At 36.6% G+C, this 24,647-nt stretch overlaps 1 protein-coding gene across 4 annotated transcripts; it reads left to right on the top strand.

Moving 5' to 3' along the window:
- Nucleotides 1-24,606, top strand: LOC140742968 (uncharacterized). Of its 4 annotated transcripts, XM_073074080.1 has the most exons (12): nucleotides 14-419; nucleotides 3,086-3,175; nucleotides 14,715-14,909; nucleotides 16,294-16,380; nucleotides 16,924-17,036; nucleotides 18,776-18,912; nucleotides 19,053-19,214; nucleotides 20,992-21,193; nucleotides 21,385-21,430; nucleotides 21,502-21,975; nucleotides 22,217-22,329; nucleotides 24,120-24,606. In XM_073074080.1, the coding sequence occupies exons 1-12, from the start codon at nucleotides 351-353 to the stop codon at nucleotides 24,253-24,255; spliced, it is 1,824 nt and encodes a 607-aa protein (XP_072930181.1). In that variant the 5' UTR covers nucleotides 14-350; the 3' UTR covers nucleotides 24,256-24,606. The 4 variants fall into 4 exon arrangements, with proteins under 4 accessions (XP_072930183.1, XP_072930181.1, XP_072930184.1 ...); XM_073074082.1 differs by lacking the exon at nucleotides 3,086-3,175 and having other exon boundaries at nucleotides 1-419; XM_073074081.1 differs by lacking the exon at nucleotides 16,294-16,380 and having other exon boundaries at nucleotides 36-419.
- Nucleotides 24,607-24,647: the final 41 nt, after the last annotated feature.

Genomic DNA, 24,647 nt, shown 5'->3' with positions numbered 1-24,647 from the left:
AGTACCTACTCGTAGCTTTTTAACGCCTAGTTATTTTCAACCCTCGCCATAATCCCACACAAAACATGTACGCGATGCATCGTAAGACAAGAATGTCCTAATTATATCAGCATATTTCATAAGATTCCCTTTGCATCTGGTTCGCAGCATTCTTATCCTTAACCCAATTGTGACATCATACTGAGGAGTTTTAAAATTCTGAGTAAAAGCCGAGAAGATATGACGTGAAAATTGCAATGACAGTGATCTAAAAATAAGGTCGTCGGCGTCGCGCCGAGGCGGCTGCGCGCGCGCTCCTCAGTCGAGGATCAACCGTCGCGAGTTACAGTCGAACGATCACAGCAGCAACCATGGTGTACGAGAGTGATTATTACACTACGCGCCGCCCATATAGGCCCGCTTCCAGCTACAGCGTGACGGTGAGTACGCAGCCTTCTAACACCTATTGAGCGTGCACCTCGCTCCACTCTATTCCCGGGAGCCGGAAGCCCCTCGCACCAAGTCGACCCTCGCCACTTCCATGTCTCTCGTTTATATTTCGAGTGTCTTAGTGTAGCGGTCGTACAATGGCAATATCCGACTTGCCCCAGTGACACCGGCCAGCGTCGCGGTAATGCTTGTAAACATGTTGCTTAGTAAGAATAGATGTCCAGCCGTCTAGGGATTCAGTTTAGTTCGGAAGACTAGGGCTCGATAGGACGTCACAGTAGCGATCCGCAAGTGGGTCACATCGTATCGAGAAACGGAGTGTCGGAAAGCGGAGCCACCGAGCGAGCCAAATATAGACGCGGCTGGAGCCGGCCGTCCGACTAACGGCGACTTCTCCGCTTGCAGCGGGCGGGCGACTGGGACAAGGTGCCGTTCGTGCCGCGGCCGAGCCTCGTGCCGGACCCCGTGACGGCGTTCGGGCGGCGCACGCGGCCCGGCATGCGCGCCTCGGTCCTGGAGCCCGTCACGAAGCAGAACATCCCGCCCATGTCGGAGGCGAAGCTCGCGCCGCTGGCGCCGTACGTGTCGCCGCGCGAGCGGACGCGGGAGCGCGTGCTGGCGGCGGTGGGGCAGCGCGAGCGCGCGTTCGACGCGGACCCGCTGGCCACGCCGCGCGACCACATGGACGTGGCGCTGGCGCAGGCGCACGGCCTGCCGATGCGCGCGGTGCACCGCCACGTCTACTACAGCAACTACGCCACTTACTAGTCGCGTCGCGGGTCGAGTCGTGTGTCGCTTTCGCTAGTCGGGTCGGTCGAGTCGGTGCGAGGGTGCGCGGGGGCGAGCGCGGTGCTAAGGGCGCGGTTGTTGCAGACGCCGCGTCACTACGTGGTGGTGGACCGCGAGCCGTTGCCGCGCCGCGCGGAGGAGCAGTACTCGTACTCGTACTCGAGTACGTCGCAGCGGTCGACGGGTAGCGGCCTGCCGCAGCGCACTTCGTACAGCAACACGGTGGAGCGCCGCACGGGCAGCGGGCCCGGCGGGTACTCGTACTCCAGCGAGCGCTCGAGCAGCCTGGGCGGCCCCGGGGGCTACTCCTACTCGTCCACGACGAGCGGCCGCCTGCCCTACGGCACCAAATACCGCCACTACTCATACCGCGTGTAGCGCCCCGGCTCCCGACCCGTCCCTTCCTCACTGTACCCTTAACTTCCACCCCGCTTCCCCCACCTAATCAGTATTTACTAATGTGACGATCGCTCTACTTTATCGTAACAAGTGGAAGTGTATCTTTTAGCTTTTTGATGTTTTTTTTATTTATACTTTAAACAATGTATTATTTTCTGTGATTTAGACTGAAATTTTTAATAAAGCTTGCAATTTTTATACTACCTACTTTCTTTTCGTGTTCCTACACACATCGATGATGAGCTCGATATACTGTACTAACAAAATTTTAAACTGAAATTATTCATAAGATTTTTTAAAAGTAAAAAAAGTAAGTAAAAGCAATCTAAGTAAATTTAAAAAAGACCCGACTGTGTAATTTGTACATCCATATTTAATCAAAATACATTTAGCATAGGTAAAAATTAATACATAATATATTTTTTTTAAGTATTTGTTAAAATTGGCCATTGCTAATGAGGTACGGTTGCATTATTTGAAATAGAATATAAATTATACGTACCTAGTAACATCAATGTTTACTTCAATTTCTAATACTGCGAGGATAAATAATAATTATCCTAATTATTAAAATTGAATAAACTGCATAGTAACATTTTTTAAACAGATTTCTTTGCTTGCAGTTGATTTTTAAAGGAGCCGGAATAATTATGTTCCTTCTTCAATAAATAGTTGATTAGGTATAGAATACTGAATAAAAATCATTTTATAGATATGATCCAATTTTCACTAAATAGGTTCCTACATTTTTGGATTACTTATTACGTTTATAACAAGAATAATACAATAATTAAAATCATATCAGTATGTAGGTACTAAACATGTTCCTCCTATCTATACTGCAAAATCGACATACAGCAACACACATCAACTTTTACTTTTTTATAAGTTGGGTAAATAATAAAATAAATCGAATAAGTATGCGTATCCAACCGTAACACAATTCTATGGCAATTTTCATACATAATCTTTATGCAAAGCATGAAAGAAGCAAGTTTGTAATAAAGTAATGTAAAATCAAATGAAATTATATGTCTTAGTCCTTACCTGTAGATGTAATGATGTAGTAAAACATTCACTCTTACTCCATAATGAAGTATACGGAAGCCACAAGAAGGGAAAGATAAACATTAATAAACACACTACACACTACATAAATACAACAGTAGGACAAACAGTTAAATTATTGATTTAATTAATACTAAAAGGAAACAGGTAACACAACTACCTTTTCATCGTAGGTATCTAAAAACACCATGAGCAATGGAATCTGCTTATTTGTGTTGAATTTTTGATCACGAAAACATAGCAGTTTTCAAACTACCTACATTTAGTTATAATTTACTAGGCGACATGCATTTCCAAAAACAATTTATCTTTCTCTTCTTATGCTTTGAAGTGCTACATTATGGCGTAATATTTTAGTTACTTCGGGTAAATAACAGCAGTGTTTCCGTTACGCCGACAGCCGCTGACTTCAGCCTACTACCTTTCGTCCCTTCTACCGTTTTACTCGTACCATATTCCCTACGTCACCTACATACCCAAGCTGTCACAGGTGAGTTTTTGATTTAAATCATCACGAACTTATGTATATTGTATATACTCACTCATTCTGTATGGTGATTGGGAATGGCAATGGCAGTGTACCCACCGCAAAACGCTATTTTATTTCATGGTGATCTGAAATATAATTGAGAATTACAATGTAGTATCCTTCTTCCCACTCGTCGGCATCGCGATTGTTTAGCCTTTAAAAACAAAAAAAGTTTAAAGACCACTGACACTGCGTATGACAGTGACAGCTCCGGATTCCTCACTTCTTTTTCGCGCTTCCAAGGCATCGTGATACTATTTTTTCAAAGTTTTGTTAAACGTGTATAGTGAAGCAAAGCTAGTGAAAAAATGAAGAAAATGGAAACTAGGAATGAAGAATCACGTCCGCGTAGTTGTAGTCGCAGTAGCAGGAATTTACGAAGCAATTCTTCGGATTGGATCACCGGTTCAGAGGTTATGTACAAATTACTTACCAGGTATGTAAGAAAATAATGCATTATTCACCTTTTACAGTATGTGTGCACGACAATAAAAATGCCTAAATAACTAACATATTCTCAGAAAGAAACTATATTGTTCGAAAAACTTTCTCGTATCTACAACTTCAAAACTATTCATGCACGCCAATCTCGCTGTTGCACATTACAGACACCAAACGGTGCTCATATTCGCCATTAACCGTAAGATGCTTGCATTTTTATGCATATAATTTAGCAATTAATGGTCCAAATATAAAATGCACCCGAGCCATTGAGTACGAGATACTCGTTGCGTCGCTTTGTCGACACTAAATGTTTCCCATGTTCACCATTAAGCACGAGATGCTGGCCCTAACATTTATATGTGGCAAATGTTCAAATATTCAAAGAGTCACAACCGTCGAGTACGAGATACTCCTAGTGTCACTTTGTTGACACTAAACGGTTCACTCATTCGCCATTGAGTACGAGATACTCGCGCTAACATTTCTATGTGGCAAGTGGTCGAATATACAAAGCATCAGAATCGTCGAGTACGAGATACTCCAAGTGTTACTTTGTTGACACTAAACATTTCACTCATTCGCCATTGAGTACGAGATACCTGCGCTAATACTTATATGTGGCAAATGGCTTGAATGCTTCCATCACTAGCTATTGCACTAACAATACACAGTATAAAGCATGAATGATTTATAAGCACCAAGCTAGAGCTGCTACAACACAAGGTTATGCCAACCCTGTTATACCAACTCTGACAAAATAATTTTCAGAACCAGCTATAATTTCAGGAATCATTCATGGAGTTATTGCAAATAGCAAAACATATTTGTAACTTTATGACAAAACAGTGTCCTAACAGAAATGGAAAATATTATGTCAACATACTGGGACAACGAGTGAATACAATAATATCATCAGAGTTCTCTAAAATTGGGAGGTATGTGTGAAGCAACTGGATGAATAACATATTCCAATGAGAACTGAGGAAATCAACCTGGTACATTTTGATGCTCTTCTCAGAATAACACTTTAACTAGTGCTACCTATAAAGGTCATAATAGGTAATTTATGCTCCACCACAATACACACGATAAAAATATGTGCAATACATGGTGGAGAACAGAAAATAGGAATCATCACATTGCTGGTGCGCTAACCTATAACAAATATAACCCCGTGCATATAAGAATCTTATCAGGATTCACCGCACAGCATGATGCTCATGAGCTCATGTAACGGAATCATACTGAAGACATTGAAACTCACTTAGCTGAATTACAAATGATAGAAGACTAACTATCTTATCAGAAAACAATGTCTAAAATAGACATTTGTGACATAAATGTTTTATGCAGCACCCCGTTGCCAATTTGAAATTGGTTGAGATTGGTCGTTCCACACAAATCAATTGTGTTATATGATATTAAAATTTAATATATGGCGTCAAGATAAAAATCTTACAACATTGATGACAAAATTATCTTTGTATACTAGTTAATCCAATGCTCGATCTCAAATGGTAATAGATGTGCTCCTCACATTATCACATACACACTGGTGTATATACATGACAACTGTTTCATGTTAACCTGAAATAGAACAGAAGGCATGCTCTCTCAAAAGAACCACCTCAGGAGGACAATGATTAAGCAAACAAGACTCCGGCTTATTGATACTGACACATATCTATCCAATATATTTTTAGTCACATGAAGAAAGAATACTATAAGTATCTCATATATTGGAACCAGCGTCTGAAGTCCTAGCTTTGATAGTAGCATTCTGAGTTAATACCTCAACACAATTGAGCAGAGTTCATTGATTTGTTATGGATACTCTATAGTTCCTACTCAATTTCAGTTGTTTTATAAGCAAATAACAGGTACCTATACATGGCTCAAAGTAAACAATATTACATGGGTTATATTGTAGTACCTCTTACTCACATATATACAAATTATGTATAATAAAAGTTAATCAGTTACCAGCTATATAAAGCTGTTTGATTTGATATCTTTTGGGCTAGGTATATATGAATATCCTAACATCCAGATTAGGTGTATGTCAAGATATTGCGGATTTCAGGAAATACTCGTATTATTAAGGTATAACTCTAAGGAGATTTGTATCAAGGAGTACAATCAGAACTATAATGCACCACTTAACTACTGGTACAGAGTACCTACTTAAAGTCATTGAGCTTACATAATATATATAACTCTATTATATACAGATGTAACTTGAATTGAAGTTTTTAAATTATCTATTTAATACACTGGGTTACAGTGATAAAATCAATCCAGAAGTCTGGAGTTGTCTTTGGACACAAATACCTTTATGATTTATTCTAAGGCCAGGTACTATAACAATACCTGCAATACTATAACAATACAAATGTGCTAAATAATAAATGTCCATACTTGTAAATAATTCAAAAACCTTGTTTAGTATTACTTATTTATGTGGCATATGTGACATAAATGCAAATATGTGAATGTCAAGAGTGAACTTTATGTAAAAATGTGAGAATTTATACAAAATTAACATTTTGGATTTCGTTACACTTATCTTTCAGTGACTCAATAGGAATAAATACAGTAATAATTAAAGGTTTGGAAGTTCAGTCCACAAACATATGGGTAATTATTAAATATCTGCACATATTTTTCACTTTTACATGTACAGTAAAACTGCTTAAAATATGAGGCTGATCATCATGAAAAAATTGACTAAAGATTATTGGTGCCTATGTAATGCTCTACAACAGAAGCCTGGTACTCCCAACATTACAAAAAGCAATCAAATATTAATATACTACTCATATTGTTGCTTAAACATTTCCTTTAGCAACACCAGGTTTATATAGAAACATGCATCATACATTTATACACCAGTCATCAGGTCAACAAATAACACAGCAGTCCATTAATCCTGGAATAAAGACAAGCATAATATGAGAATTGCTATTGCACTTAAGTCTTCATAATGTCTATGTTAGTTACACTAATACTGAAATTGTTATCATTTCATAATGAAGCTTAGGCTAAGGGTAAATAATGTCCACCATGGTAATATGTGACACATTAATGATATAAAAGTAATAACAACATTATTATATCATGTGAATGGCCAGCCATTAATATGATATCTTCTTTGGGTCTTTTATGCCTAGTGTGTATACCTAGATGCTCTTATAAAACATAAAACAAAGAAAGTAAGCTGCATGTCCAATCAATTTTCAAATGTAAATCTAGCATCCCTAGAATTAATAGGAATTCCTTAGGGGTATGTGTGATGAACGTTACTATATAGGACTCTAACATTACTATATAGGACACACATGGCAGACATCTTGCCTAGAACAAAGAAAACTATATTATATATATAAATTATTATTATAATTATTATATATAGAAGATTTATCTAATTTCATTTTCTTAAATAATTAAGATGGAGAAAAATGTGGGTAATAACTGTATAATTTATCACTGGCAGAGCTGTAACTAGAACCAGTTGTGTTAGTAATCATTACAGGCTAAGTAAGCCAGAACCCCATGGAAGTTATAAAATATTTGACTTATTAAAACTGAATTAATCCTGGGAATGCTCAGCATAAATACTTTTGAGTAAAGATAAGCTTTTCTGGTCTAGTCATGTCATGTTTTGAGTAAAGATAAGCTTTTCTGGTCTAGTCATGAATGGGGTTTGAAATAATCATATACATAAATACTGCTATGAAAACTGATATCAACTTTTACATACACATAACTGATAGTTACACACATTTTTAGGAAAAGATGTTAGATGGAAAGTCAGATTGGATTTCAAAAGGAAACACATCATAAGCTTTCCAACCAACCATATAGATATGTAACTTTACAGAGGGCATGCATAAGCATGGTACAGCAAAAAGTATAAGTAACTTTTGCAAATCTGATATATACCTACAAAAACAGGAAGTCATATAAAACTAAAATGTTTCATTGATCTAAGAATGATCATGTCCCTCCTGAACATGCACACTAATATAAAGAAACAAAGTAGGTATAACACCCAATATTATACCGGGTATACCTACAACATAAAATATAAATTTATCTCACATGGGGCATATATCATCCCAAGATCAAATCAAATACCCAATCATAATTTGTCAATAAATAATGGTATTAATTCCTTAATATTCAACATGGGATGGCTTCCTTCCTTTTAATAATATTGGAATACATACAATGTACCTACTGGTACATTTAAGTATAGTATTATATAAAAGTACATAATTATATAATGCACATCACATATGAAACATATTTATACACATATTGCTATATAGCAAAGGAAATAGTATTATTTGTGTCAATAAAATTGACCAAGTAATTCATTCTACACATAATTATGACATACTATGGAGGGTAGAAAACATATTTTCGACCTTGTATGTATTTATTTTTTGCAAGGTGCAAAAGCTTGAATTGAATAATTATTAACACTGACTAAATTACAATATTACTATTATTATTATTATTATTGACCAATTTTAGTAATAATATATTTAGAGAAAAATATTGCATTATTATTGCACTGAATATTATTTCATCTAATTCAGAGGGAATCTCACTTAGTACTATGTGTTTCAGAACATTTCATCCATATTATACAGTAAGAGTAAATATTCAGTTAGCAATCCTAATAATTATGTATATTTTATAATTATACCTAATTATTAAGAGAAAAAACTCTTATTAATATGATATTTTCATATTGTATTTATATATATATATATATATTTTATTATTGAGAATAAATCTCACTAAGCACTATGGATTTTACAACATCTCATCCATATGATGCAGAACAAATAAATATTCAGCAATGTAATTAAATCCATATAATAATTTATATGTATGGTAATAAATCTTTAATTTAATTACATGTCCCATTGTTGCAGTTGTCTCTAAACATCTACATTGTAATTCTCAATTATATTTCAGATCACCATGAAATAAAATTGAAAATTAGACGAGCTTACCTGTAAGCGAAGTCTGATTATAATTTTATGAATGGTGATCTGAAATATAATTACCCACCCTCCCAAAATCAAAACCCATACTGCAACAATAAGAACAAGAGTCTCCTAGATATAGACAGCATGCATATTATCAAGGAGACTAAGTTGGAAATGATAGACTCTAAATTAAGTGAGGAATCCGGAGCTGTCACTGTCATACGCAGTGTCAGTGGTCTTTAAACTTTTTTTGTTTTTAAAGGCTAAACAATCGCGATGCCGACGAGTGGGAAGAAGGATACTACATTGTAATTCTCAATTATATTTCAGATCACCATTCATAAAATTATAATCAGACTTCGCTTACAGGTAAGCTCGTCTAATTTTCAATTTTGTAAGTCATAGGTCATGTTTGTGATGCACATAGTGATTACATTCTCTTTGGTGATGCACAGATAATATGTAGCAACATGATACACAATGCACAGCTTTGCCCATCTGCACTCGACATGTCATGATTCAATTGTACATATTCAAATTCAGAATTGTGTATTCTTCGTCAATTCATAGATACACTTTATTACACAGAAATACGAATATTAAAAGGAACAATAGCGTACGTAATCGATTATAGGTACATATATAAAGTCATTTCCTAATAGTTCTTAAAAGCACGGCTTAAAACAATTATTTATGACTCCCTAAACTGGTATTTTTGAAAATACACTGAACTCAAAGCTCTTTACTGTTCTATGCCCTGCCTTAGAACACACACAAATTTCATACTTGGGTTAAGTATGAATTTAAACTCGTCCTTACAATTTAGATTTCTTTTAGTATGTCGTCGTCGTTTGCCCAGCTGAGCAACGAACCTGGAACTCTTGACGTACCGCCGTGATGACCGTTACGTCGTACAGTCCATCAAATCAAATCAAATCAAATCAAATCAAATCAAATCAAATTAGTTAAATCTAGACTTCCTAAGCAATTTCACCTGCGATTTGCGTTATAATAAGACGAGATTAATGTTTCACCTCGACACGATTTAGCAGCGTGTTTCATTACGCGTCATACGAAACGAAATTAAACGAATAGTTTAGCTTTGTTCTTGTGATATAACTACGATGCCAACACAACGACATAGCAGAGAAGTAAGTTTATTTGCACCCTGTAGTAGTTTATTTGCATACCTCAACACTCTTTTACTTACTATAAAAGTATCTAGAAATTTCCGTAAACGCTTGACACTACTTACCTATACGTAGACATTTATTAATTTTATTCAAGATACTTAATACAGGAGCTTAGGATAGAAGTTGAGGAAAACATAAATTATCTTTCAAATAAACCATAATATATAATTATCTACCTTGACCTACGTAGGTTATTGTAGAGTAATTCATAATTAGTTATTTCTTTATTTCTTATTATAATATGTAAATGTAAAAGTAAATGTAAATGTAAATGTAACAGTAAGTAACAAGATTATAAAAAAACTTTTTTTTAATAAATTAAATTTCATACTTAAATCTTATAAAGATGATCTTCACTAATACATATGTGGATATTAATTAAAATATCAATTCTAAATCTAAAAGTAGCATATCATAGTTACTGTACGCACTTTTGCTTAATGAGGTAGGTACCTACCCTCGTTTCTTGAGGTTCTTTATCTACTCTAATTTCATTCATTTCAAGGGCATCGTGTCTTAACTATTATACGTACTTTTTAGGGTATCAAGTAGTATCTGTTAGTGAAATCTACTATATAATAATTACAATAATTTCTGCCGTACACGCCGCCGAGCGGGTCGTGATACGCCGCACCGCCCCTATAATTTGCGTCTTTAAATAAAGTTCAATGTTTAAATAAGATAGAGTAAGTACCTATAAGTTGTTCATGTTAACCATTTTACAAATTAAAATTTGAAAGCAGTTCTTGTTTTGTTCTAGAAACTTGTATTGCAATAAAATGTTCATTTTCTAACAAGTAAACATGGATCAAAATAGTTGGAAATATTACGAGCGCTACTCATTATGTTTCTCAAATGCTATGTGACTGTTGTGCTACGAAAACATTGAACACTAAAACATAAAAGTTATGGCGCCTTGCCAAACACCATCGGGACTGGTTTGTTTCCAAATATTCAGCGCCTGTTAATTACCTACTGTTACAGTTCTTTATAAAATATGTATTGAATATATTGATCTATATATCTGTTTATATTGTTATAGCTACGTGGTTTCTTAAAAACCGTAGCTTTTGAGCTTAGACATACACAAACAACTGTGCCGTTGCGTGTAGGTTTATTTTTCGATAAATGTCATAAGTAATGTTTAAAAAATAATAATATCTACTTACAGAGACAAGAATTGTGGAAAAAGTGTGGACTGCTTTTCGAAAACTGATAAATGGAGCACCCTACACTTTTTTCACAATTATATTATTTACTGTTCCTTAATTGATTCCTAGATTGAAAATTATGTTCTACTTTTTAGTTGATTTTATCATAAAAGCGAGTTTTTTAGTAATAAAATAAATATAGTTCAAAAAAATAATTTTTAATTTTGGATTTTATGATAGATACTAAAATCATTGGATAGATCCAAAATTTAAGCATACGCAAATTATCTGTTGATAAAAAATGATATTATTTTTATTTTAAAATAAATACTCTTAAGTAGAATTTACTTTGTAATAATATCCTGAAAGTATTTCAACAATTAAAATATATCATTAGTTTCTTCAAACAAACCGGATGTCTAAAATCCCGAGAGAAAACAAAGGCAAGGCTACAACGGATCAAGGGAATAGGATTTTGGCAAACGACCAAAGGCCAAACATTTGCCTCTTGTCTGCTGTGGACGCTAACATATTTTTTTACGATTTCCACATCCATTGCTTGTTTTCTTATGTGTTTAAGATTGGCATCGTCGAAACGAGGCAATGTAGAGTTTATATTAGTAACCACTATTTCATTTGAATATTGAAATTTAATACATTGCTGTTCTTTTTGGGGATTATCTCAGTAAGTAATCTCCAATTCCGAGTATAACTCTTATGAAATGGAAATCACAATAGACGTAGCAAGTTTAAGCGGTCGTCGTCTCTACCCTAGTGGCAAAGTTAGAAGTTCTGCCTTATTCTTCATGGCACTACACTTTATCACAGAGGATTTAGTATTTCTTAAAAATCTGATAGGTGTTGAATATTTTTATACAAACACTAGCTGACCCGGCAAACGTCGTATACGTATGAAAAATAGATCGTAGCCGATTCTCAGACTTTCTGAATATGCATGTAAAATTTGGTGAAAATCGGTAGAGTAGTTTCGGAGGAATACGGTAACTAACATTGTGACACGATAATTGTATATATAAGATAATAAATTATAATTATACTAAGTAGTAAAATCTTCGGCGTTTTAATGCCTTGACAAGATCATTGGACGCAGCTGACAATGCTCTTAACTCACAGACTAATTGGAATGTACATTTAAATCTGAAGTCAATTGACGATCGTACACCTGATCAACACCTGGCAAATAATGAGGCCATGTCTCACAATGGGCGTGAAACCCATTCATAACATTATGCGTGAATTATTTCTCCTTGTGTCTGATATGCTAATTGCTATCATTTGCTGCTCTCAAATGATGCAAAGATATAAATTTAAGCTGATGCAAATCTTAACGTTATAAACGATCTTGATGGAAATAAATTGGGGTTAGGTTAGTTGGTAGTTAGTTATCAGTTATATGCATATGACGTGCGTATTTAAGCTATAAACATAATAAAACTGGTAAGTACCAAAATCTTAGATATTGAGGTACACAATATGATTTCGACTAAGATGTAAACTTTGGACACGAAAAAAATGAATTTTGTATTTAGCGAACAAAACGTTTAATTTTCGGGACAGGTTAGATTATTTATTTTAAATATACTACTTAAATTACGTTTTGTTTATTTCTCAAACACATTTAATTTGATAGAAATTCAATACAATTATCTCTATGAATATATTTGTAACTTGATAATATTAGCATCTTAAATTAAAATAAAATACTAAATACTTACTACGCAATAAAGCGGAAAGTCATATTACCAGTAATATTTACAAGAAAAACAACGCTACATCCTCTAGCTACGCAAATGGTTTGGGCGGGCGGCGGGCGGCGTAGCGCTGGCCGCGTCATCTCCCGCTAATTTTAGCACCACGAGGCGAATCAAAACTGACTCACGCTCTATTGATATAAGATACGAGTAATATAATCTCAAACTTTTTATTTAAACCATTTATCTTTCAAGCAGTTGTTGCATCAATCATTTAAATGATTCTGACAGGTTTATATTGAAGACAAATCGTAAAAGCTACGAGGAACTGCTCTGGTTCAGTTTCTGATACAATTATCATTTATGTGGGACAAAAATTGTTGGTACAGCAGGGCTTGTTTAATTCTTTCCTTAGTAACAATAGGACATATCAAGGAAAAAATATTCATACAGAAATCCTATAAATAAGTATAGATACATACACATAGGCGCTTGATGTTTTGTGTCTGTACTTACGTCTTGAGGTGGTTTATACTTTAAAAGTCACAAATAATTCGGATCTATTTAGGAATTTAACCGATAGTTAACGATGTGGTTACGTCTACGCATTTTCTCCATAAGTCGACTATTTATGTAAAATAGTCTGTATATTAAGCATTGTATTTATATTCATTCATAGTCATGTCAAAGTTTAAAACACATAGTACATTGACCACAAATCTACAATGGGGCTGAAAGTTTTTCTTTTATAAGAACCTTATTACACATTAGTTTTTTTTGTAAATAAGTAGAAAAATAACTTAAGAAATATACATAAATAATTGTATTTAAACTAACATAGAGTCTTGGTATACAGGTAGGTTGAAGTAATTTTGCTTTATGGTTTTCTATTCTATCACTTAGCTTATAGCTAAATACACTGGAACTCGCATATTCTTATTTTTATTTTTTCTTAAATTAAGCATTATCTTAACACGCTTTTGTGGAGTTAGTTTTGAAATATTATCATTACTATAGAACAAAATGAAATGTTTCATTTATTGTTGATACCATAGATTAGTAAAGATTACTCACTCCTAACAAGAAAAAGTAAACAGTTTTGAGAATTGAAATAGTTGCGTAAAAAAGTTTTGCCACGTCTCCGTGCTAAAATGTCCCTAAAATATTTGAAATAATTATTTATTTATTATGTAAATTCCGCAGTATTAGTTATTTATTCGTAAATTTTCTCTAAAAATATTTTTATATGTCAAGAATTCAAAAAAAGAACTTACCTGCTAATAAGCCGTTTGTGGCTTCATTCAATTTCAAGGCGGCGAAGTATCTTTACCTACTAATCTATGGAATCTATAGATACATACAAAGTTGTAAGCCCATTTGTTATATATTCCCTAGCATATATCACACGTACCTATGTACATAATTATATATATATATATACCTCATAATTAATGTCATAGCGAAGTATGCAACTATTCTATAGACATAATAATGGCGTTCAATAGAACAATTTCCAATGTCGTCAGTTGGCTATCGCTCATACATTATAGGTGCCTACATTCCATTCATTATACATAATACATAATTCATCCAGTACCCACGCCAAAATTATATTGTTGGCATTTTGGAACTACAATGTTACATGGTTTGTTAATATTTGTGCTGATTGATAAAATAAACATTTTTTACCTAATTATGATTTCTCATCATTTCGATACACAACATCTCATGTTATTTGCACATGCAAATATAAAACACTGCACAAATGGCTTATCAACCCTGTGGATATATCTGACGAAATGTACATAGAACGAAATTTTAGCTTATCATATTGTGTAGCAGCACACAGCTACTAAGTATTACATACCATAATTGCAAACATTTTAGCGTGCGTTATTGATCCACGCGTTGCACGAGCAAATCATATCAGATCATCAGTAGATGCACGAATCGCTTGTTTTTCTATATGAACTACATCAGATCGCTATACATTGCAGGCTGAGCTGATATACCGCCCAAGTGCTCGTACGATCACTCGACTCACCACGTACCCAGAGGTGCCACACCACGTGGTGCGCGTGCGTGTCCGCCCCTCCGTCATCCTGAGGGAGCTCGACCGCATCAACTACCGCCGCCGCCCAGCGTTGTCCATCTCCGCTGTTGACGACTTCTACCGATCTGAATCTACTAAGGTAAGTGTACTTGTCCTACCATTTTTCGTGGTGGGATATGGTGGAGATATTGACAAAATTCATCAATCGGAATTGATGACACAGATGGCCACAGACTATGGGATAATCTAACAACAACTGGGATCATTTAATTTATAAAGTTCGGCCTTTCAAAGCACACAAACCAGTCAAATTAGATATCCAAGATCAAACCTTCAGTGTTGCTATGTAAGCTCCGTAGCTTAGATGGCAACAGAGATGGCGCTACAAATATTTCACACTTCAAAATACAGATATTATGAAATTCAATCAAACAACACAGAACTGATTTATATATTACAATCCATAATATACTAAAGGTTTATAGTAGAAGAACTTTAGTACGTTATCTTAAAACAAGATCAAACGAGTTAAGATCAACGGTAAATACAATATTTAGGTAAAGTACTTATTTAGGTTTAAGTGATGATATGAGTTGTAGATATATGTTGTAATTGTAAATAAAGAAGCAGGCGATACCACGAAATGTAAACATGTCTGTTCGTCATGTTTAGATCCGGTATCTTGTTGATATCGATCGTTGAAATTTTTAATGGCTCCTAAAATCACTTGGATAAACAGAAATATCCCGAGAAGTTGCTAACGTCCCGTAGTGAAAGACGTATTACGTTGTACCAGCGTCCCTGGCACCGATCCCAATAATTCTGCATTCTTTGTTTTATTCAGCTATTAAATTTGTACCTACCTACCCGATGTACCTATGTATTAATCTGGCAGCAGTCAGGTACTCATCTTTCTTTCTTTTTTATTGTGATTAGTAGGTACAGAATATTATTTTAAATTTCAATTAAAAGAAAACATCGAAATTGTCGAAAATTGTGACTTTTTTACCATGATGATGGTTTCCTCATCCATAAATCACACCTACCAAAATACATGATTAAGTAGTAATTTTTGAAGAAAACCTCACCTATGAATTCATTTTGTGAATGGCTGTGTGTAAAAATATGCTGAAACATAAGCTGGTGATACATTCCGTTCTGCGAGGGCGACGTTGTTGACGTGATTTGACGAGAAAAATCTGTAATATGTGTACATGTTTATTTTTAATTTTCTTTAAAATAAGTACTTCCTTGAAAATTAGTGAAGGTGTCTATTATTAGTTTTCCTTGCTTTATTTCTCCTTCACACCGCGAAAAATTCCACTTAAAACCGTCATTAACAACTTGTTTTACATAATTCCGAATCAGTCCGAATAGTGTAAAGCAAACATCGTTTAATAACACGTTCCCATGGCTACCTTGGACCCCTATCATCAGACTAGGGCTATCATCTAGGACTCGAGTCCTTGGTAAAACGAATCAAACGAACCCAAACTCGATCGGGTTACGTTGTTTAATTACAGAGTTCCCATAGCCGCCTTTGGTCTGATGATGACATTGGATATCATCGGGGAATCTTGCCAATACGAGTTATACAAATGGATACTCGAGTAAGTTAAATTAAAGAGTTCTCATGGCCACCTTCCGGTGTCATCATTATTAGACCCTACATATCATCTAGATTTTGAGTCATTGTCGAAACGTCATTGTCGTTGCGTCATTTTATTACAGAGTGCCTACGGCCACCTTCCAACTCCATCATCAGGTCTTAGATATCATATGGGACCAGAAATATAGAACTCGATGAGGTCGTTTAACTACTGAGTTCCCTTAGTCACTTTCAACTCCATTATCAGATCCTAGATATCATTGATAGCTAATACGATACGATACGATACGAGGGTCAATACGATCAAACGAGCCCAAACTCTAGCGGATTACGTTGTTTTATTACACTGTTATATCTCCATATCATAATAATATTTCATTGTTATGAAATATACATACGCATGCAATATTTCAGCTCAATCGGATAACGGGAAGTGGTGGGTGGAAAATTTTACATACTTACATTTTACTGCGAGATAAATAAAATAATAATAATAAAAAAAACATTATTTTGACATTATCTAGATTTAATTTGTAAATTTCAGGCATTCGAAGATGAGGCTCGTCGCATCCGCGCCGACACGGCCTCGCTGCTGCACCGCGCGCGCTCCGTGGTCCCTCGCGCCAAGAGCCTCGCTCCTCTAGAAACTATCTACTCGTGAGTTATTACACATTATACCTACTATCTCCTTTCCTACCTACTAGCTCTTTTCCTAATACTCTGATGATGCTTACCAACAAAGAAATTTAATTTTAACTTACGATACTTTTATTTTTGCAACTTGTTGCCAACAACGGTGGCTTGCAGATAATGCTCACCATCATACCATTTACTCGTAGTAAAGAGTATCTTTCGTTCTATAGTATTACTATTTACCCTTAATTAAAATTTTACTAAAACTAAAACTACTCATTAAAGCCCGTTATTAATTATCTATCTAGCCAATGATAGCCAAGGATAGAGGCAGAAATTGTCAAGTTTTAAGTTGTTGGTGGGTAAAAATTTGATAAATCGATTATTTATAACGGTCGTAGTTATTCTAATTTTCCCCATTGGTACCTATGATTGGTAAATTCTGATTCGAGTATAAATCAAAGTTGTTTTGGATTTTTCATTATTTGTAAGTAGACTTGTTTATTCATGTACCTACTAAAGCACATTGGTAATTTGATGTAAGAAAATATAAATACAGTTCGGGTCTTTTCGGATAATTTCTGATCTTGCTTTACCAAAAGTACGTACTTGATGTGAGTAAGATATCAAAAGTCTTTCAAATTTAATGGCAGCTCTCCAACATTACGAACAGTTTTCAATTTCGTTCTTAAAGCATCTGAAGTACTCACATATTAATTTTGATGTGCTATCTGCATGAATTGCCAGTATCATACCTACACATATTTTACAAAACTGATACTGGTCTGCTGATCAGGTCTTCTTGCTCTGAAAGTATCGTTCAATGCTCATTAGACCTTGCTAGCCACTTGTTAATGACGGGTCAAGTTTTTCTTGGCATCATCTGATGTAACCGTGCAAAAATAGCTCATTGATGTGTCTATCAGACCGCCCTGGCACTGACATTGACGGCATCGTGCATCCGTCGATTATTTGGCATCAAGTGCGACATGGGGCAGGATAGATTGTAAACAAAACAGAAATGACCGGATATAGTAGTTGAAGGTTTGACTTTCACGGCTTCTCTGAAATTTGGCGGAGATATTTCCAGCGTGGGTGTCGATTACCCAGCCAAAAGTACTCGTGTGTTCCGTGACGTTGCGCTGACCAACCGTTTAATTATAGACTGGTTAAATGCCAGCCAATGTTTGCAGTGTAGTTCGTATAAATGTTTTTTATGGTTTATTTTCATTGAAAATATCCTCGCGATGTTTATTTGGAGCACGTAGGAGTATGCACATGCAATGCTGCTGTAATTGCTGTACCGTCCGGTCACAATGACGCTTATTCATCACGAATTTGCAAACATAAACAAGGTTACTGAAAAGTGTCCTTATTTACCTATGCCTGCTTCATACATTCTTTATACATAAGTTCAAATATTGTACTTGTTGTATGTGCTAGACCAATAAATGATACGTATAGGTATCATATAGTAGTTCGTTTATTGCTATACCCAAGTTAGTATAGATAGCTAATTATAGCAGAACTATTTCAATTTTTCGCTTATCCTGTATTATGGTAATCTAATCTAAATTTTATGTAACTCTTTGCATGTTCTTTTAAATATGCACATTTTTTAAATCTCCTAGTATTTTTCCTACGTGTAAACCAATATTTAATTTTAAGTGGACTGTTTTTCACTATGGTGGAAGTGGAGTTGCAAATTTCTTTAATGCACAATCTTTTGCACTATGAAAATTGCGTTTTATTCACCTTTCCAGTTACTCTTACGGAGAGCCGATACCGTACCGCTACAGCAGTGACGCGTACGTCGCTAAGCTGCTTCTGCCTCTGCGCAGCGTGGCCGACAACATCCACAGCCTTTCCTTCTACTCTGAACCTGTCAAGAAGTTAACAGGTATCCCTGACTGATGCGTAAGAGGACAATATGATAACTATAATAACAATAATGTGGCGTCAGACCCTTCCTTTACTTGGAGCCTGACTAACAGCTAGATCCAGTGTGACCCTCGTGTTAACCTTGGGGTGTTTCGCCAGGACGCGGTCGCCTCGCGTGCGTGCACTTCTCCGGTAACAAGGCCTTCTCCAATCGCAGGCCTCTCTACAAGGAACTTAGCATCAGAGACGACGTGAACCTCCTATCGTTTTACGCGAAGAACCGGCTCGCGGCCGCCGGGCTGGCCGTCGAGAAGGCCGCAGGTATCGAGAAATAGTCGCAACGCTAGCGCTCGCTTCCCCTCCGCATAATGTATTAAATGACGACAGTTAAACGCCGCGCCAGTGACGAACCTCGTCGCTTCTAACCGTTAGGTTACCACATTATCTCTGTATAAATCACCCTCTAAAATATTTTTTAGAAAAATCTGATCATACTTATGTTTGCTTTCTTATTTGAGTCGTTCCATATTCCACAGAGCTAGTAACCTTGAAAATCACTTGCAATCCGCTGAACCTCAGCTGGATAAACTTATTGCGAACATATAATATGAAAAAAAAAATACCTAGTTCCTTAACCTAATGGAGGATGTTGAATAAAGTCAGCACAAACCTAAGAGAGATGAATATTAATAAATAATTTACCTAAGTCATCCTAAGATCTCTCAGTTTCACTGAGACCAAAATTTGTCCGACTCCATTAAAATTCTATTCAACTTCGGAATATTTCATATTCGTGTAATAAAATAACGATATGCAATCTAACAATCTAGCGTTAATACATTTTCTTCCCGGCTTTTCCGCTGAAATACAGTGGCGAGGTTGGCTCACCGGACGGCAAGTTATAAAACGTGCTTCCACTCCGACGTAGTCGGCGTATAAACGAGCAGCTTAAAATGGAGTATAAATTCCGTGTCTAACCCTGGGTGTGGTGTCTCTTGCAGCGGGCGACGCGCCGGAACAGCCGACGGCGGCGCAGTGCGCGTAGCTCCGCCGGCCGGCGCGGGCGCCCGGCTCCTACCGGCGCCCGCGCCGCGCCCGTCTCTCTGATCTCGGTATAACACTCTCCGACTAACCGAAATCATATCATTAAAAATATATTTTTGAAAGTTTTACCCGAATCAAACACTATTTTATTATTATATTTACAACGAACGAATGATATACACAATTTCTAGTCAATGTCGTGATAGCGCGGTGAGCTCGCCGCGGATTGTCGGTGATCGAGACGTCTCGTTTTCACTTAACAGAACTGATTTTGTTTAACAATAAAAATATTTTTATCACACTTTTCGTTGTTTTAATTAGACTGCATGGTAGATTCCCGTCACGCTTATAAGATCCAAGCTTTTTAACGCTTCGCCTTCTCGACTAAAAACAAACAATCGTAATGTAGTTACCTTGGTGAAAGTACTTAAAATATTGACATCTAATATATTTGTAATAAAATATTGTACCTAATTTTAAGTTTAGAAATGTATTTACGTGTAAAAGATTAAATTAATTACGATAGATAATTAGCTTAGTTAAACTATTAAATATAATAATATTTTGATTTAGCTAGTATATATTTAGAAAATAAGCAGATATTTAATTACTTAAGGGTAGTCAAAAATACATAATAGTTACAAATAGTTTTGGGGATATATCAGGAATAAAGGTTCCATGTATACACTATTTACAAACACAATAAAGGACAGCATGAAATCATATTTCATTGAAGTCGTGCAATATTGCTCTTACACGTGCACACAGCCCAGACACGCAGCTTCCACACGCCTAACTGCAAGAACAAGACAACGCAGCAAAATGTTCATTTAGCTTCACTGAGCTTAGGACTGGGGTCATAGTCAATAACATTCATAAACGAGCACGACTTCACGAGGATGCTGCTGTATTCTAACTATTACCCATCAATGACCATTGGTACCCATCATCGAAATGTCTAGCTCGCATCATAGATCTGAGCAAACTAAACATCAGCTAACATTTCACCAATGATCATTGGTACTACGCGACCGTTTCATTGGCCGCGGTGCAGTGAAACTACTGCCGTGGAGACCCAGCCGCAAGTTCCAGGCGCCTCAGATAATGGAAGACCCAGCGTTGGAGCTCAAGGCCGCGAAGGCTGAACGTGCGGCAAGATTCCGTGCTACTACCGCTGAGCCAGTGCTGGCTCCAGCTACGGACTTGGCTGAAATCAAGAAGAAGAGGCAAGCGGAAGCTCGTGCTGCAGAAGAGAAGTGAGTCTTGTTGCGTCAATAAGTAAACTGAGAGTAGAGTCATAGAGTCTGTTATTTACATACTTTGTGTTATTTTTTATTATAAGAAGAATCGTTAGATAAGAAAAATAAACAATCAAAATTATGTAATGTATGTACATTTCATAAATGTGTAAAAATCATTAACTTGACAGCATTATATAATATTACAGGGCCCTCAAGGAGGAGGCTAAACGTGAAGCAGAACGCAAGGCTCAGGTAGGTACGGAATTTTACAAAAGCCGTTTCTTTAATCTTGTTGCATAAAGTAATCATGATTTCTCTCGTAGGCCGAACGTGAAGCCGCAGAAAAGAGGAGAGCCGAAGAAGAAGCACGCAAAGCAGAAGAAGCCAAGCGTAAGGCTGAAGAAGAAGCAAGAAGAGCTGAGGAAGAGGCAAGACTAGCCGAGGAAGAAGCAAGGCTTGCTGAGGAAGCTCGCAAAGCTGAGCAAGCCAGGCTAGACGAAGAGGCAAGATTGGCAGAAGAAGCAAGACTCGCAGAAGAGGCCCGATTGGCTGAAGAGGCGAGATTAGCTGAAGAGGCGAGATTAGCTGAAGAAGCAAGATTAGCTGAAGAAGCAAGATTAGCTGAGGAAGCTAAATTGGCTGAAGAAGCGAGAATAGCCGAGGAAGCAAGGCTAGCTGAAGAGGCTCGCTTGGAAGAAGAAAGGCTTGCAGAACAGATAAGACAAGAAGAACTCGCTAAATTGGAAGAATTAGAGAGACAAGCCCAAGAAGAGCGGGAAGCTGAACTAGCACGACAGGTAAAAATACTAATATTTTGTTCTAAATCGTAAAAGTAGTAAATAAATGTATTTACATAAGCTTAAATGTCACCTAACATGTAGATATAGGATATTTTAGGCTTAAAACATAATCGGACTTGACAACTCCTTGTGATACGACCATGGATACGACGAATTCATTTGACAGCTGTTTGATTTTTGTGTAGAAACGAAAACACTTATTGTAAACATCACATTGACAAACAAATGATATTCACAGGCTGCAGAATTGGCAGAAATCGCCAGACAAGAATCAGAATTAGCCGCTGCTCGTCTTGAAGAGCTTTCACACAGCGGTTCTGCTGCGGACAACGTAGCTGATGGAGAATCTAGGCAAGTTTGATACAATGTGTTGTTATTGCACAAGGTACTTTCAGAAGACAGAACTAATACTATTCCATTTTACTTATAACTATTACGTCATATCTATCTCAATCGTAAATTTCATGTTATTAGATTATGTTCATTTGAAGGTGGTAGAACCCTTTGTGGTTCGACTCCGGCGGCACCACCGCCACACCTATTTCTACCTAATAACAGCGGTGTTAAGCGCAGCTGTGTTCCGGTTTGAAGGGTGTGGTAAGGGAGACAGACTTTTCCGAGGCGTTCCAGCTTAGTCCTCAGGGGTAACGGCGCATCTGTGGCCGACCTCAGGTAGGAATATCTAATCCTATCTGGGGTTGATTACAGATGTCCATGGGCGGCAGTAACCACTTACCATCAGGTGGGGGGCCGTTCAAGTATTACGTAACGCAATTTTTGAAGATTTTTGACCCCCCCTCCCCCCCTTGTAACGCACCGTAACGTTTTTCTATACCCCCCCCCCCTAACGTTACGTAACACTCAAGTGTCAATTTTTACCCTAAACTCGCTAAAAAGTTATGTTATAGTTTTTATCCTTGGGATACTTTTACTTACATATTTACTTTATAATACTAAGAAATAAAACAAGAGATTTTTAATGCGAAAAAGAGTAAAAACTAATAAAACATCAACCATGAGTTGGCAGGCAAAAATATACTTGTCCTTTTTAACTACACCTAGTCACTGTCGAATTAAGTATGAAATGTCAAATGTGTGAAAATTCGGATTTGTTCAGTCGTGCATCTATTCCGAATCTATACGAATGTCATTTAGGTGGACGCCGCGTCGGCTCACGAAACCTTTAATGATAAATCAAACTACTATTTCGATAAATCTAACGTTGATAGTCCTAAGCCTGTATAAAGTATGAAGGAAAGATTACAATTCATTATTACTAGTGAGTGCGCGTGCAAACCTTACCGCCCTTACGTATTGATGCAAGGCATGAACAAACTAGCTTCTTAGTCCAAGAATAAGTACCAAGTCCACACCAAATTGTACTAACTAATGAGACTTTATGGGACTAGGTGGAACAGGTTTCTGGATCACGTATTTTTAAATACTAGGAACAGGCATACCTAGTATTTCCCAAATTTACCTAGTACAACCCATCTCTACTTGTCTATAAACACTACGAACGAATACTGACAACGGAAACAACATTAAATGACGTACAATACAATCTAGTTCTCTTCCCCGTGAAATATGAACGAAAAGATTTTCCAACTTGCGAGAACAAATTAAAAATGACAACCATACTATACAAAGAGCGTGTTCAGCCGAACTAGGTCTGCTGAGTTTTCTAAGTTAGTTTAAGTATAGTCAAAGCATACATACTGCTATACTGTACTATACTTAGTCTAACTCAGAATACTCAGGACTTAGTTCGGCTGAACCAGCTCATTCAAGGGATTTCCCGTAAAACGTAAATGAAAAGGGTTGCCAATTTAGGAGGTTTGATACCCTATTTTTTGATTAAAAAAATGTTACGTAACGTGTATTACGGAAGACCCCCTCCCGCCCCTGTAACGCATCGTAACGTTTCACAAGACCCCCCCTCCCCCCCAAATTGCGTTACGTAATACTTGAACGACCCCTGGACTGCATGCTCGTCTGCTACTCCTATATTATAAAAAAAAAAAAAAATTCGTCTACTGCAGACGTCCATTGCTGAATGCCGGACATAGATATTCCGGAATAATATGTCGTGACGGCACATGGGTTGAAATTATAAATTCATGTGACGATTTTAATTGCAGCGAAGTACCAGCGGAAGAAGCAGAACCCATTGTGGAGGAACCAGAAAGCCCTCAAGTGGATGCCGCTGATCCCGACGACGCTGCGGAAGTCAGCGATGACGAGCAAGCGGAACCAGACGTCACGGACGAGGAATAAAACAATAAAAATCAATAAAATGCTGAACATATTTTTATATTAATGCATTTTCTTTTCATGTTTTAATAGGTGTTTCGGGTTTAACTATTCATTTTTCGCGTATTTTAATATGTGAATGATGCAATGGAATTTTGGTGGTTTTTGTTGTTTTTATTTTTCTGTCTCCCTAGTACTTTCATTTGCGTAATAAAATTACGTAACAACGAGAGAATGGGTATAATTAATACTTTACTAAAATTGGATATGACAGCGCTACCACCGTTAACATTGTTAATTTTTTATTAATTAATATTAAGTTTTCGATAATGTTATATTTTGTTAAATTTAACAATAAAAAGACAAATTAACAAACGTTGTCACTTATTTATAAATGAGCCTCAACAAATCGAATT

This window comes from Epargyreus clarus, unplaced genomic scaffold (assembly GCF_041222505.1).
Source record: "Epargyreus clarus isolate Ecla_fem2 unplaced genomic scaffold, WU_Ecla_fem_2.2 ptg000006l, whole genome shotgun sequence".
Lineage (NCBI taxonomy): Eukaryota > Metazoa > Arthropoda > Insecta > Lepidoptera > Hesperiidae > Epargyreus > Epargyreus clarus.
The sequence above is the reverse complement of the archived record's forward strand: the minus strand, read 5'-3'. Positions and strand labels throughout refer to the sequence as shown.